Source organism: Triturus cristatus, chromosome 4_2 (genome assembly GCF_964204655.1).
Source record: "Triturus cristatus chromosome 4_2, aTriCri1.1, whole genome shotgun sequence".
Lineage (NCBI taxonomy): Eukaryota > Metazoa > Chordata > Amphibia > Caudata > Salamandridae > Triturus > Triturus cristatus.
This window is the reverse complement of record NC_140586.1, coordinates 492,257,918-492,275,235: the sequence shown is the minus strand read 5'-3', so window position 1 is coordinate 492,275,235 and position 17,318 is coordinate 492,257,918. Positions and strand designations below refer to the sequence as shown.

Here is a 17,318-nt window from a genome sequence, read left to right as displayed (position 1 = left end):
GGCCCCTTCCACAATTTTGTAAGGGTGGATCTGTTTATGGTAGACTGCACACAGTGATTTAACACATGGATTATGAGATAATGGAAATCACTATGCTGGTGTCGTGGTTTTGTCCTCCCACACAAGACATCACACAGGATAAATACGTTGTTAGTTGAGCTGCATTGCATGTGACAGTGGTAAACTTGACACCTGATAGTAGAGTTTTGGCTATCTGATTTGTTTCAATGCATGCACTATGTGTACATTCAACTACTTATTTACTCTATATTTGGGAATTATAACATGTATTTAAGCAAAGAGACAGGATTAATGATTATTTTTATAGCTTATCAATCAGAAGCCTATTTCCATATCTTCCATTCTCACAATGATCTTTTATGGTACTGTGCCTGAATATATATTCATCCTGGGTACTTTGCTAGGACATTTGTAAACAGTCCATTATGTTCTAAAATTGCCTGCACATTGATGGAGTAATTATGCTTGCGATTTCTGAAAATGTGGGCAGTAGCTGCAGTTGGCACCAATTGCACATGGGCGCAATCTATAGCACCAAGCACATGTGGGAATCCCGCAATGTCTTAAAAACCTTGCCTGGTGGGTAGTTCTTGTTGGCTGCATTTTAAAAATGCTAGGTAATGCTGTGTAGGTTTAATGATGGCATCCAACACAGATGGTAGGAACGGAGAAAAGGCACCCTGTGAAATTCCAGTCAACATTGCAGAAGTCTTTTGGAATGATTTAGAGCCCAACATGTGTAGGACTGCCATAAATTTGACATGCAGTGGGATGGCATTTGCCCTTCTAGCAGCTAGTTGAAGACTTGGAGACATCGTGTGCAACAACCCCAGGATGCTCTCCTTCCTTAATCTGCGTAATTGGATCACCTCCTCCTCCCTGAGATCAATGAGGGTGTACCATTGCTGGAATATGAGCCCCTTCCTCCTTCGCCGTTGCTTTTGCCATCTCAGACCAACTCCCAATTGCAAAGTTATTACCTCCATGGCATAGATGAGCTTGCCAGAGAGTTTTGTGATGGAGATCTTTTTGTACTGATGCCCTTGCATCATTGGCAGCACCTGCGATGTGCAGCATTCTGATGCATTTCCATTTTCACGTCATGCTATACATATTGATAAATCCTACTGTGTAATGCTTGCGTTGGACTTTTCACGGGAACACCTACTTTGCCCATATGTATTCCTGAGTGATGCAGCCAACACAGCACTTGCACCAGGCAAGTAAATTAAAACAATGCAGGAAGCCTCCTGCGTCACTTGATAAATCAAACTTAATGATTGAGTTGCCCTTGAGCCATAATGTGTGACTCAAGGATAGCCCAATCCTTAGGGATGCATGTCCTACACATACCTGCTCACAATAGTTTTGGTGTATGCTGTGCAGGTAATTGGGGAATTTAGGCAGCCTGAATTCTTTTTTTCAGCATGTGTTTAGAAAGCAGTGCCACATGTATGTAAAAATGTTTGGGGAACATCAAAAGTTATTACAAGTCATACATTCTACAATTTAAGATTATTGATAACTCACCTGGGTAGAGATAGGAAAATTCTCTTAAGCCACCAACAAAGTGCATGAATATCATACCTTTAAATGAGTACATTGATACATGTATGTATTACAGTTGAATATATGGCAATCGCCAACAAATTCCAAGGTAAGCATGTGTGTAAGTAAAATGCATGTTCTGTTCCTTTTCCCATCCATTTCTCAACATTTGTCGTATTCTAGTGGTTACTTATAATTTAAATTCCATTCCATCCTTAGTATACAATTGAATACTGTGCATGGCACATGGCCAATTACCATGGGATATCATTTTTATCACTTTTGCCTGATGGATCCAAGTGTAAAAAGTACCCACTCTTTGTTTCAGAATAATTACTCTTAGAAAAAAAGAAATGGCACACATACAATAAAATAGTAAAGAAAGAAAAGCAAATGACATATTCAAAAGTATGATCTTGCTGAACCACTGTTTTGATAAAAAATTAAATAAAGCTATTTAATGGATTGTGGTTTCTTTGTTTATCAGTGCATTTTGATGTTCACTTTTTCATTACCTTATGTTTAGGTCAACTAAAACATAGCTGCAACTTCTTCATATTGTAATAATGTGTTTAATCATGTAACATAAAATGAATGCTGACAGATTTCTTTTTATGTCTCCAGCATCTACCTATGAAATCCGAATGAATGAAAGTCCACGGAAGCTTAAAGACAATTTTGTAAATGCTACGTCTTTCAACATTTCAACTCTAACACCTCAACTTGCAGGCTCCAGAGAAACAGTTATGTTTCCACTCAAGGATATACCTGTAGAAAATAGCTCATCCCTCTACTTTGCAATATGTAGCATTGACAAATTCTCTCTTCGATCAGAAGTCTCTAATCTAGTGAGAGCCAACATGTGGGTTCCAGCATTTGCAATTATGGAAAGTGTCTCAAAGAACAAGGGTTCAAATGAGATGTTTGTCGTAATTGGTTCCATAACAGCAAGTTGTTTTATTATTAGTGCACTTATATATATTTTAAATAAAGTTTCTTCTCTTCAAACTCGGAGGCATATCTATAGTCGTGAAAGGATGCAGCAGTCACTAAAAATTGATGTGATAGAGGAAGCAGATGTAGTCCTAATTCAGTAGCTAGTACATTTATCAATTGGTGGACAATAAGCTATAACACGTGGAAATCAAACCATGAAGAAAAAAAGAGTAGTGAACATAATATTAAATTCATACCTGATGTATAGAGAAAGAGATTAAAGGGCACCATCAACACAACTCATACTGTCAAATTACAGTGATTTAAATTGCATACATTTCCATTTGGGTTTTCATTAAGAATATGTTTATGTTTGATAAAGTGGTTTAGTAGCTTTCCTTATTTAATTGATGATTTGTTAAAAGGAGAGTAATAAAACACTATTAATACCTTATCAGTTTCTTGTTAGTCTGATCCCTTTTTCTGTCCTCAATTTAGTTGATAGTATCTTAAAATAAAGCAGGTGGCACAAAATGTTGGCTCAATAAACATCATGATTTAAAATAAATAAGCAATATTTCCACTATTTTATGTCAATGGTTTTGGAGTGTAGGAAGAATTGGAGCACACACCATATTCAACTAGAATCCCTTGTCTACTATCGACTAGAACTCTGACAGTTTTACTAACTAGTATGACAGTAATCCCTGATTATGTATAAAAGTGGATTGATCTGTTTTGTAGAATTAAAGGGCGGTGTCCAGGTCAGGGCAATACACAATTAATGGCAATAGGAGAGACTGTTAAATATGTGTGGCAGAATAGTACCATAGGGTGTAAATTACTGGCCATTCATAAAAAGTGAAGGAAAATGCTTTCTGACTGCATATTCTACAGTGTTGGAATGTAATTGAATCTGAAAAATGACAGAGGTAGTTTAGAGTTTGGCAGATAGGGTACACAGTTGCAAATGTGATGGAGTGCCCTGCTCACCAAACCTCCGTCTACACACATCATGCATTACGCTTCACGTGTTGAGACAGGCCATCCTTAGGTTTTCTGTCAGTGGAGCCCCCATTCACTCTGTCGATTGAAAACTTCCTCCGATAGCCCGACAGAGGTGTCCCATTAGAGGACGGAAATTACACCCTAATTAGGTTGGACGATGTAATATATTTTTCCTGTCCGACATCATCAGGAAAAACTTGGCAATGAGGTACAGAAAAAAATAATAATCCCCAATCCCTGGGAGAAAACTCCCAGGGTGTGGGGAGTCATTTATGTGTTGTTTTTCTGACACAAACTCCCACTTTGGGAACTAGTTTCTGAAAAACAAAAACCTGTGAAACGGTTTGGTGAATGGACCTCAAAATCGAGGACAGCCATCCACCAAGCATTTAGACATTGAAAGGAACAACTTTAATGGCAGTTACTTTCAATGTACACCGTTGACCACTGGACTGGCATTCGTCTCTAAATATGACAGATGGTAGTCCATCAGGGCGGCTGAGGTAATGTTCTCTGGACTGTCCTGAGTGCCATCCGTCAAATGCTAAATCGACCCTGTCCTCAGGAGATATGATTTAAAGTTACAGCACACAACACCAAAAAACAGTAGTATTATACACTTCAAATACCATTGGAATAAAAATTAATTCCTAAAAATCAGACCCTGTAACCATATTAATGAATAGTGTGAATTCCCTTAGGAACAGAAGCAAGTCTATGTAAATATTTTCAAATTGAATTTGAAATTTTTGTCTTCATGGCAGAGATATTGTGCATAGGAGAAGCTTCTGAACTAGCTACTGTGGGAAACAGAGAGTTCTGGGTAAAGCATCTGAAGATCAGAAACTTCCGTTGAAATGTGTGGGCTTAATTTCTCTATGCCCATCTTTTATCTCACCTGCTTCTGTGGTTTGTATGGTTTAAAACTGTTATTTTAATTTTTCAGTTTTTTATTGTGCCCTTTGATTTAAACCTGCAATGATATATTCTACAGAAAGCAGTGAACAGCATTCAAGAATTGCAAAAGGGGCATGCTTTACTCAAAGTGGCAATGAAGGGGCAAGGGTAGGTAGTGGGGAAAAACATAAACAAAGATGGTAGCCACAAGTTCATGCATAGTCATAGAAGGTTCTCTTTTACTTTAGGAGAATAAGATGGTAGACTCTGTGAGATATGTTTACATAAATTCAGATGTGCTAACTAATTGTTTTTAGGAAAATGTATTTATTTTACAAGATAGCTATCACGGGTCTTATATATTTCAAGAAAATTGTGTTTGTGAATTTGAAGAGTTCTTTAGTTTTCAGGATCAAAGACTGAATCCAAGACATGATTCAGCAGGTCACTTTTGAAAACTCCCGTCAATATTCTTGGAACTATGTCCTAGATAATATGTTTGGTAGGTGTCTTTGTGTTATCCGAAAATGTAATGGCTATCTACTCAGTCTTACAGTTTCTGGATGACCTAAGGTGCATTCAGCCTGGACTGCTTGAGGGACATCAAGATCATCCACAAGAGAGGCATCCAGCTCAGGATGTGAGAGGCATCCAGTCGAGGATGGAAGAGGTTACTTAGTTCACACTGGTTTCATCTGTAACCTGTGTGATGTGTTTTCCATCCTTTTTCTCATGTTCTGTACCTTTTCTGTGGGGTATTTAGGACCTATGTTCTTTTTTACCTTTAGGGATAAGGCAAGTAGGCATGTTATGCTATGATTTCTCTGGTTTAACGAAAGTGTGGTTTAGATAGGTGCCTTTGCTTTCTACTTGCCTGCGATATAGAACTTTGTATATGCCAATAACTTTAAATCTTGGCTAGTAATTAATTCCGAAATGACCTTCATTATCATTACTAATGGTCTGGAAATCCTTGCTCCTATGGATGCTTCCTGTGGCATTGGGTTACAATGGAGGTGTAGTCACTGAGACTTTAACTACTGACGGTCGTTGGGTAACTGACAGTGGTGGAGATTCGTTTTATGTTCTGTTATGTTAAGTGCACTAGCATAGAACCAATGGAAATAGCAGGTAAATTGCAATTTTTGCATCATGTATATACACATTCACTGTGAATTGCCCACATTGCATGAATGGTACATAGTAATAAAAATGCTTTACCCAACTCCTTTTTATGGTTTAATGTCCCTGCACCAAGGAGAAAAAAAACGAAGAACTCAGTACTTCTCCAGATACACAAATTCAGACTTTAACCCTCTCCTTCCTGGAATGCAAACCACTACAGATCTGTACCTAAAGGGGAGTTAAGTCGCAACTTTCATATTCTTCATATCCTTACCAGACTCCTGACTACTTCTCACACTAACTGAACCCAAGATCCCACCTCATACCTACAGCCTCACCTTCGTTTTGTTCTGTACCTTCCATTGCACATGCTCTCCTACATGTAAACGTCAACACCTGTCAGAAGAGAGCATCAATTGTAGGGTTACTCCATGTCAACATAGACACCAATTTTCAGTCCTGGGCTTTTCTTTTACAGCTAACTTGTTCTGGGAACAATAATTCTGAGTAATTTCTGATGGACCAGTACACCTCAAATATTGACTTTCAAAAGGAAAGCACAGAAATGGAACATTGTGTCCCTCATTTAATGGCCAATCCATATCCATTCAAATTTGACAAAGTAATGGGCCATAGCAGTTACTAAAATCCAAGGCAACAGCAAAGAAAATATATCATTTTGAACATTAAGAATTAGGGTAAAATATTGAGACAGTTCTATCCCTATACAATCCTGTCAAGTTAATGAGTGCACTACCAATCATGATAAGGAAGACTTGTGGCAATGCTCTTGTATATATGGCACTCAGCAACTACTGATTATCTGAAAGCATGTCGATTGCATTTACTACAGGTAAGCGATGCTGAACTGAATAAGTGCTTTAAAATTAAAGCAGATGCCTGTTTTCCTGCATTCAGTTTTCTTTGTTCAATTGCTGTGTTTGTTAACATATTATAGTGGGTCTGAAAACTTGCAATTAGCAATTATTCCCAATTCACAGAATATAAAGTGGTTTACTATTAATAAAGAGAACAGGATATTATGTTGATTCAGAGAAGATGTTAGCCAGGTTAATCTCACATTATCAATACTTGAATATGCATTCACTACCGCTGCTGGTTAACTTTTAACTAGTCAGCAATGCAGAGGTTTAGATTATCTGTTCTGTGCACCAGGAAATTGTCACAATGTCATACCAGGAGCCGCTTCAAAGTCCTGAGTGCAGCTTCCCTTTTGGTTGAGTTTAGGTGGAAGATGTGGACAATATTAGATCAGCGCTCATCCTAATTGAGGCTAGGCTGCAAAGGCCTGCCTTGCAGTGGTGGAAAAGCCTAACCCTGCTCTGGGCATGGCTGTCCTTGATGCAGACCTCTGTGCAGCGGTTGCTCCTCCGTTATGGTAGATTAGCATTGCCCTGCTTGCTGCGAGTGCAGCAGGCACACACATCAATGAAATGGTAATAAATACCATTTTATTTATGTGTCCCAGGCTGACGCTGTTAAAATGTGAAGGCGGGGGGCAAGGCTAATTAGTGCAATTGCAGTATATCTTCAGCTTCTGTCAGTGCGCATGTCAGATTGGCCGACTGAATACAGCCGGCCAGGCTGACCTGCGCACTTCAGAGCCTACAATCCCCGGGCTGAGAAACAGCTGAGGGATTGCAGCCGCAGGCCCCCAGCTTTAAAATGAGTGCTGGGTTAGCCTACTCCAACCAATCCTGGAATGAATAGTTCGTTTTGTGTTGTACAAGGGGGGAAGTCCCTGTCTTTCTGCCGAAGGAGAGCGGCAGGATGCCAGAAAGAATGAGTCCTTATTCAGAGCCTGCATGCCAGCATATATGGTGAGTGTTTTGGGCATCGTGCCCCATAATAAAGTAATGTCGCCGCTGCCTCTGGGGTGTGGCTCAATGGCTCTGGCTACAAAGACATGCTTATCGGAATTCACCCAACAGTATCCGAGGATTATACTATCATTGAAAACGTTAAGTTAACAACCAAAATGCAGCAACTTCTGCGTGGAATCGTTTTTTCACGGTTTTCACAGTATCTAGTGTATAATCAGCCAGGGCTATTGGCTCTGTCGGTGGACCTTAACTATTTAAGATAAATGAGAGACAATGATTTTTCTCTCCACATCTTGACTACCTGCATATCTTACACCTCATCTCTTTCCTCTTCAGTACCCTTTTTTTGCTCTCAGCTGAATGCACTTCCTTGCATTTCCTTCACTTCACCACCATCAAATACACAATGCACCCATTCGCCTGTAATTTCAGCATGTTATTTTTCTCCTTGTCAATATTTTGACAACTGTATACCTCCTTCACACACATTTGCATAAAATCACAATTGCAATTGGAAGAGGTGACCACTGTGTTGTAATCAAAAGATTCCATCAAGGTAAGCAGGAGTCAGGTAGCCAGTTTATCTAGATTTACAAGTTGTAGATTTGTTGAAGAAGTTATATGTTAGGTTACAGGTTACAAGTTGCATAGTAAATACCTCACCAGAAGTAGTGTTCTCACTGCTCAGCCCACACTCTCTACCTGACACTCCTCCAGACACTCATCACCACTGGATGAGCAGCAGGGAACAGAGAAACTATGAAGAGGACGCATTATAACTAATCAATCATTCAATCAATCAATCAGGGATTTGTGTAGCGCTGCTAATCAACCGTGAGGGTCTCAAGGCGCTGAGGGAGGGGGCTGCTGTTCGGATTGGGTGGAGGATCATTCGAAGTGAAATATGCTTCACAAAAAAGAATACAGGAACACAACATCTAGAAATGGCTTACACTCTTAGGGAATGCAAGATTAAGTAAAGCATGTGAAATATAAAAAGGAACTAAATCGTGGACATGTATTATCTTAACGTTTTTTACTTTAATTTTTCTGAAATAGATCAGTGTTTTTGCCTTTAAAGTTAAGGAAATTAATATAGGGCCCGGATATAGACCTGTTTCAATGTTTTTGATAACTACCAGGCCTGAGACATGGACTCACCCGGCTCAGTTAAAGCCCTCGTTGTAAGCACTTTTGTGGCAGTGCTTGATGAATGCAAGATCGCTTTCCAGAGATACTGAGTAATGAATAGGGCCCTATCACCTAAAACGAGCACTGCAAGGGCTAACTTGAGGCAGGATTTCAGCCACAGTTTAGGACTGACTGGTGTCTTAAATAGTTGAAGACCCTGAGTAGCGCTATTTTACTACCTCAAATAGAGGTAAACAGTTGCTTGTCAGTGGAACTTTAAAAGCATGTCTTGCTTTTGGCTGGAAATGTAGAAGCATTTGTTTACATATGTAAGGTGATTAACAAATAATAACATACACAAAGTAACATGCCTATACCTTTAAAGCATAACAGCACATAGTACAAAAGAGTCAACACAGTACCAGGACAATAATCACTGTATAAACACAACATTACATGGCCATTAGCAACACAAGAACACAGAACATCACAATAACATTTCACGCAGCAATTATGAACAAACAGTGTTGTCACACATTAACACTTTAGCACCCTTCTTTCATAATACTACTGCAAAAGGTGTTAACATTAAGCTCTGCTTTAACTTAGCACCAAAGACGTGAAATAGCGCCAGGGAAAAATTATGATATTGCATGGGATTTACTACAAGTGAATCACTTAAGTCAATACTATTGTAGATATTACTGCCGTTACTGCAGTGCTGATAACAATAGATTGTACATGTGTAGGTTTGTTTTTATAATTGTTAGTACAGAATCACTCAGGAGCAAGTACATTTTGATTCGTAATGTTAAAAGCGATAGTGATTTCAAGACAGTTCATCATCTCAAGCAAAACATGTAGGTGACAGACATAGAAAAATATAAAACAATAATTCCTCTCTAATCTCATGTTCTAACTTTTCCAATCCTCCCTAACTTTTGCTCCGTCCCTTCATCTGTCTCTCTTATCATCTCTTTTTAACACTTTATTCCCTCCACTTACTCTCTCTATTATTACTTTCTCTTTCTCTTGCTCTCTTTTCAGCCTCCCTTCACCTATTCCTGCCTCTTTCTCTCTATGTTCTTTCTCTGCCGCATCCTCTCCCTGAATATTCTCTCGCCCCATTTCTATCTTGTTTGCTCCTTCACTTTCGCCCTCGCTCAGTCTGTCTTCCTGTCACCCTCTACTTATTTGTGTTGGATCGCTCGCTCGCTCGCTCTTTTTTCTCCCTTCTTTGTATTCACATATGTCTCTATCTCTCTCTCTTTCTTAATGGTTCTCCCTTGCTCTCTTCCTCAGGTCAATTATATTAAATTCAATGAACACATGGAGATTTCTTAGATAGCTGTGCACAATATAAGTGCTATCTGTCTATCTGTCTCTCTCTATTCATTTATCTATACTGCTTCATTGGGATGTGAAATAGTTTATTGGTTGAGTGGGGTGAAATACAACTCAAGCAACTACCACAATCCTTGTCAGAGTGAACCACCAAAGTCACTCAACCAACCTATGCATAATCCTCTGGTAGCTTGGCACATAAGCAGTCAGACTTAAAATAGAAAGTGTAAAGTACCTACGTAGCCCACAAACTGTAACAAAATGAAAACACAACACAAGAAAAATCACACACCAATTTAGAAACATAGATTACAAATTAATAAATAAAAGGACATCAACACAAAAGTCCAATCAGGAGAACCAGAGATATGCAATTTCAAAGATTTAGATAAGCATAGGACCTAAAAGCACAAAGTGCCACCTGCGGTCATCTGGCTGTGCTAGACCAAGGGAAAGTCACAAATTCAAGCCGACAGCGAATAGTCTAATTTGCGGTGCAGGAGGCCCGTTGCCGCTGCAACATGAGGATGCGGTCGGGCGTTGCAGATGGTCGTTGCTGGAGCTTTATGTTGGCTGTTCACCACTGGCTGCTGATGCTGTAGCGCAATGAGCAGATCTCGTGTTGCTAGTCATTGCTGGCTGTTGCTGCAGCGCAAAGAGTTGTGTCCCTGCAGTTTCACATAGGTGGTCATCATAAGCCGCAAGATCTTGTCACGAATGGGCACATTTGCGATCGCGAAGAGACCAGTAACTTCAGGATGCCTCATTTTCTCACAGGAATAGCTCTACTGATGCCAGCCAGGGGTCCAAGACTTGGAGATACACCACTTTGGGATCAGAAACTCACTCCAGCAAAGGCCAGCATGGCTCAGGCAGGTCCACTTGCATATCCAGACAAGTTCAGTTCATCAGGTCAGCTAGGCAGTTGCTGGGAGCCTCTGGAGCTTATCATGTCCCTGTAATTCAAAACGGGACGTCAGTCAACAGACCTTGGAGTCACTCAGGGTAGCTTTCAATGAATGGTGAAGGTCTAGTCATTCTCCTCAGACAGCAGGGCAAGCATGAAGCAGCAGGGCAGTCCTCTGGCAGCAAAGGCAGTGCTTCTCTGTAATGTCCGTGGGCTCAGGAATTTACTGAAGTTTTTATGTGATGATCCATTATTTATAGCTGGTCCAAGCTTTGAAGTGGGAAAAACTTCAAGACTTCGCCCCACATCTAGTTTTGGAATTTCCTTCCTTTCCCTGCCCAGACCCCAGGGGTTCTGAGGTGACATAGCTTGGTATCAAGTTCTTTGTGAGTGTGTTGAAGCAGCTCCTTTGAAATGTAAGTGGGGCATAGAACAGCTTCGTCCCTCCCATCCTGGCAGGATGGCCACATACTGCCAACATCTAGTCTCCCTTTGTTTTACTGTCCCAGAGGAATACACAAAGGCCAACTGCGACTTACACCCAGTCATGTGACCCAGGATACATGCTGCAGGCACCAAATGGCTAGGACAAGAAAATGCCAACTTAGAATTTTGAAAATGCCACTTTTATGACTTTAAATACAACTTTACTATTAAAGAGGAATTTAAATTACAATTAATTTGAGTGGAAACATGACATTTCTACCTGCTCCCAATCAAAAGTTATTATGTAATAAATGTAAGAAGGTACCCTAATGTTATTCAATGTGAGAGATAGGTCTTACAGTAGTGAAATAGAAATGTAGTCATTTTTCACTACCAGGATGTGTAAAACTTAAAAGTACATGTCTTACTTTTTAAATACACTGCACCCATCCCGATGGGCCATTTAAGGCCTACCCATGGCGTGACTTACATGTATTCAAAAGGAAGGTTTAGGCCTGGCAAAAAGGTTTACTTTGTCAGATCGAAACTGTAATTTAAAACTGCTCCTAGGCTGCAATAGCAGGCCTGGGACATGTTTTAAAGGGCTACTTAAGTGGGTGGTACAAAAAGTGCTGGAGGCCCACAAGTAGCATTTAATTTACAGGCCCTGGGCATATTCAGTACCCCTGGCTTGGCTGTTGCGTAACTAGCTCGTCTGCAAGCGCTGGGACGCCCCGTTGCTGGGGTAGCCATGCGCTATATAAGCTACCCTAACATAACATAACATATAATAGGCAAGTTAAGCGTGTCTTTTGGTTGTAAGTCAATGCTACCATGTTTAGGGGAGAGATCACAAGCACTTTAGCACTGGTTAGCAGTGGTGAAGTACACAGAGTCCTAAAAGCCAACAAAAAAGGTAAAAGCAAAGATCATCATTTGCAGCCTGACTTAATATAAAGGGATGATGACATTGACTACTGACATTAATGGGGGTGTGGCTGAGCAGGCCAAGATGGAGGACGCATCTTAGGTGCCCTGTGGGACCTCCTCCTCCATCCTTATCAATCCTGCTAGTTGCTGGGTTGTTTTTCACCTTCAACAGCGGCAGTCGACAGGTGGTGGGGGCCTCATTGCTCTTGGAGTACCCTAATCCACCTGGGCGCTCTGACTGTGGACTGCAGCCTGGATCAGCCTGAAGCAGCCTGCCTGGAGGAAAATGACAGCCCGATAGGCATGGAGACAGCAGAAACCTGCTTCTCATCGGCACAACTTCCGAATTTGGCAGCCCAACGGAACAGGTTCGATTAAGCTGATGCGTCTCAGAGGTGGTGAAGAGTGGGACCCCTCCCTCTCTTCCTGGATGGGCCTGGAGCTACGCTGCGAGGCAGCAGAGTCGGAGCCCACAGCCTGCAGGTAGATCCATGCACTGTTGCTTGCCTGATTGATCTCCATGGGGACCCAACCCGCTGTGACGTGCCAAGATGCAGCCGGGCTGCTCATTTAGCCCAGGCCCCTAAGGGTCATGACAGCAAGCGGACCGAGTGGCGGGGCCCTACGCATTTGAATTTGGGCCTTCCTGTGATTACTGTCTAGATTGCTGGGGCAGTGGGCTCTGGTCCTGTAGGGCTCAAGGACACAGTGTAGGGGCTTGTGGCTTTTGCCCTCACTATAACTGCGAAATTCCTCTGCTTGCCCTTAGCCTGGGGGGCCCTGGAGACCTGGACTGTCTGGATGCACTGTGATTCTGGCTACTGCCTGCACCCTGATGCTTCTCTGCCTTTTTTGTTGCTGGGCTTGGGTGGCCATACTCAACACTGACTCGCAATTAACCTAGCAGACCTTGGCCAAACGGGCTGTTGAGGGGCATGTGAGTCTTTGATAGGACTGCCCCATAAGGGCATCTCTTGGACCCATAGGTTTCCTCTAATGAGCCCTCTGCATCCTTCCTGAACCACTGCCCCCCAGAGGAGGACACTCTGGGAGCCTTGCATCATGGGCAGGGATAAGGGCCATGCTGCCAAAGCTCAGGCGAAGATGGGCAAGTCTACGGTTCAGGCCACTCCGTGTCTCAATCCTCCCAGGGATCTCCCCTCAGCGTCAACACTGCCCATGTCAGCTGACTTTACCACCATCCTACAAGCCCTACAATCATTTAGGGAGGCAGTGGAAGACAAGACTGGAGAGGTAGGCATTGATGTGGTGCTGTTGTGCCAAGAGTTAGGCAATGTGGTCGGCAGGGTCTCTGAAGCGGAGGGTAGGATATCCACTCTAAAGGATGAAGTGGCCGCACTCAAACATTCTGTCGCTAAACTTACTACCACAGCTACCATCCTGGAATCATGTGCTGAAGATGCTGAAAATAGATCACAGCAGAATAACTAACAGTTTGTTAGCTTTCCTTAAGGGCTCAGGGGCCTACACTCTGAGAAGTTCCTTGAGGCCTGGCTCAAACCTTGGGTACCGGAATGAACATTGATGCCCTGCTTTGTTGTTGAGAGGGAACACTACTTCTTGGCCCAGAGTCCTCTCCCCTGAGGATCCCCCTCGCCACTTTATAGCATGAGTCCTTAATCCCAGGGATGCAATGCTCAATTGAACCTGACCATCATACACCCACACCTCTAACTGCATGATGATTTACCCTGACTATATCCCGGCCATCCAACAATGGTGAACTATGATGGCTCAAGCAGAAGTTACGGGCTATGAACATCCAATACATGCTCATATTCCACGCAAGACTCAAAGTGATTCACGACCCCAGGATGTACTTCTTTGATACCTCAGAAGAGGCCTGGGAGTGGGCAACTGAATGACTGAACCTTCATGGCAAGTTGCCCCTCCATCAGCAACGTGCGGACCACCATAACTGCTGCCCATGGCCCAGCCCCGTCAGAGACCAAGGTTGCTCAGGGAGCAACAGGATGCCCGTAGGCTCTCTAGGTCCCTAGATGTCAGTAATATTCATTCACGCAGTAGAGACCATCACCTGGAGCCCTGCACCTCAGATCCCAACCATCGGTTTGAGTCCTCTTGCCTGCCTAAACATTGAGAAGACAGTACCTGACCACAGACAACAAACTTTGACCCCGGCAGCGACACCCTGCATGGCGCAATCGGCAAGCATACCTATATGTCATGCAAGGACATGGTTTATCCTGTTTTGGAGGAGGTTCCACATTCATGTTTTGCCTAAGACTCTGGTTTTGGATTGTTTTCCAGGTGGTTGAGAGTGACTACTGCTTCAAGGGGAGAAGTATGGGATGGGGGTTGTTTTCACTGTGTTTATTTTTCTTCTAGGTTTTCTTTTTCCTGACCTTTGTATCCAAAAGTACACCATACAGGGCACTGATTGGACTGAGAGTAGCGGACTCTCCCCTTTCCTTGTGAGACTAGCTCGGCTCAAGGCCACAGCCACCACAGCTTTTGCCATGTTTGTCCCTGATTCCAATGTTGCACTTTAATGTCTTGTCATGGAACGTGAATGGTCTCTTGGACTGCATTAGGCGGACAGCCATTCTGCAATACGTTAGGCGATCCAGGTCTGTCATCTTGATGCTTCAAGAAACTCACCTCCTGGGTTTTCAGTGCCCCTTCCTGGAGCAGTTTGGGTACGACTGAGCATATCATGCGGACTTCATCAAGGGGTGCAGGGGGTGGCACTGCACCTTCGTATTTTTTTTTTCACTGGTGTTGACCTCCACTGTTTCCGATACCCAGAGCTGTTGTGTGGGGGTGGAGGTTCTCTTGGAGGGGAGGCCCTATAAGCTCCTCAGTATTTACAGACCACCCCAAGCCTTCATAACAGAGGCATTCACAACACTGAAGGGAGTGCTTCTCGCCTTCTCATTGGGGCTCACCATAATCAGTGGAGATTTTTTTGTCTCACTCGATGCACTCCTTCACTGTTCTGGCCCACCTTTGACTCATAGTCTGTCTACTGCCCAGCAGCTCTCCTTATGGATGGACTCCCTGGGGCTGTGCAAAGCCTGGAGCATGTGGTACCCCAGGGATGGAAACTACACCCAGACCTCAGCTGTGCACAAAACTTGCTTCTTCTTCTGGCCACTGATGTCCTCCATATCCCTCTGAGTATTTCTGAACACACTCCTGTTTCTGTTCCGTTTGGGGCACCCAGATCATATGCAGCGCCCTAGTGTGGCGACTTGATATGTTTTGCCTGGTGGATGCCCAATGCTCGGTGTTCCTGAAGTCTGAAATCCAGTCCTATTTAAACATGTCTTCTGGGCGGCAGGTAAAGCTACAATCAGGGGTCAGGCTAAAAGTTTCCTCTGGTCCCAGAACTGGGGAAGACTGGCCCAGATCACTAAGCTTGAGGCACACATAATGGATGTGAGGGGGAAACTCCTGCTGGACCACTCCACAACTTTGGAACATCAGCTGCAATTGGCTCATGCCTCGTTGTGCCAAATCTCTCTCTAGGAGACGCGACAGTGCTAGAGTGCTTCGGCACAATGAGTTTATGAGTGGCAAACTGCTCTACTGGCTGTACACTCACAATCTGATCTCTAGAAATTTCCCTGAAAATGTGGACTTGGCTGGTCTTCATCGGACTACCACACTGGAGATTACGGCAGTATTTGCGGTATATTACTGGCAATTCTATGCCCAACATCCGCCGCCAACGGCTGAGCTTGATCCTCAGTGGTATCCCTTTGCCACAACTTCCCCCTACAGTCCACTCAGACCAAGATGAGCCCTTAACGCTGGCTCAAATTGCAATGCTGGTGGCTGTCATGAAATCTGGGAAAACTCCTGGGCCTGATGGCTTCCCACTGGAGTAGTACTTGAAATACTGTGAAGTGCTTAACCCATTTCTACTTGACATGTTCACAGAGACACTAACTAATTGGCATTTCCCACCAGGGATGGATACTGCCACGATAATGGTTATTCCTAAAGCTGGCAAACAGTCCATACACTGGTCCCCGTAACGGTCGATATCCTTGATTGATGCAAAGCTCAAAATCTATGCCAAAATCCTGGCTACTCAACTGTTACTGGGTTTACCAGCTCTGGGCAATACTGACCACTGGCGGTTTTCTTCCCAACCGTAGTACTCAACACAGCATTTGGCAGGATCAGATGGCCTTAGCTTGTGCTTCAGCCTAGCCGGATTCGCACATTCTTCTCCTGGTCAAGTTAGAAAAGGCCTTTGATTCATCAGATTGGTCCTTTCTCTTCGATGTCGTCAATCAAATGGGGTTTGGCCCCAGGTTCAGGTCCTATGTGCGTTTGCTTTACGATGCCCTAATGGTGTAGGTGCGCATCAACGGAGTGCTCTCCTATGTGTTCCTGATAGGCAGAGGCATCCAATGGAGTTTCCCCCTTTCCTCACTTTTTTTTGCCTCGCCTTTGATCTCCTGGTGCCTCTCATTCCCATTGATGCACAGATAAGGAGGTGGCAGGGGGCTGATTAGGTTGAAGACAAAATTGTGCTACATGCAGATGATATCCTTCACTTTCTTGAGTGCCTCATCTGTCAGGACTCAGAGTGTTGGAGATCCTGTCCCTCTATGAATTGGCCTCTAGGCTTCACGTAAAATGGAGTAAGCCTCTCCTGGTTACAACTCATGGGGACTGCCTCATAGTGGACTGACAAAAGTCCATACCCATTTGGCGACTCAGATTCCAGTATCTTGACTTTCATGTCTCCACCTAGCCTGGTGCCTCAACCTTTAGCCTCTTGTCCATAACATGAACCATAACTTTCAGAAGTGGGACCGGCTTCTGCCCAGCATGCTGGGGATTGTAGCCTTATTTAAGATAATGATCCTCCCTTGGTTCCTGTACACCCTTCCACACTTCTCATATGATATCCCACATTGCTATTTTCAGACGCTCAATGTTACAATCCGCAACTTCCTTTGGGTAAACTGTCGTCCTTGTATAGTGTTCGGTAATGTCTGGCAGTCAACGTATGATGGTGGTCTGGGGATGGCTGATGTCCAGCTCTATTATTGGGCATTTCAACTGGTAGTCATTAATGAATGACCGATAGGGGGTTGGAATGATCTGGCCTATCAGTTGGAACTCACTCGCTTGGGCGTAGATGCTTGGTGGTTATCAGGGTGTGGGGGGTGGCCTTGCTTTTTACGGGGTGGGACAAA

At 43.2% G+C, this 17,318-nt stretch overlaps 1 protein-coding gene across 2 annotated transcripts in view; it reads left to right on the top strand.

The window, feature by feature from the left end:
- LOC146834595 (calcium-activated chloride channel regulator 1-like) overlaps positions 1-3,073 on the top strand; it is a 328,733-nt gene extending 325,660 nt beyond the window's left edge. For both annotated transcript variants that reach the window (XM_085602048.1, XM_085602049.1), the window contains one exon: positions 2,194-3,073. In XM_085602048.1, the coding sequence (XP_085458174.1) occupies positions 2,194-2,666 (473 nt within the window). In that variant the 3' untranslated portion in view covers positions 2,667-3,073. The remainder of the gene's footprint in view (positions 1-2,193) is intronic.
- Positions 3,074-17,318: the final 14,245 nt, after the last annotated feature.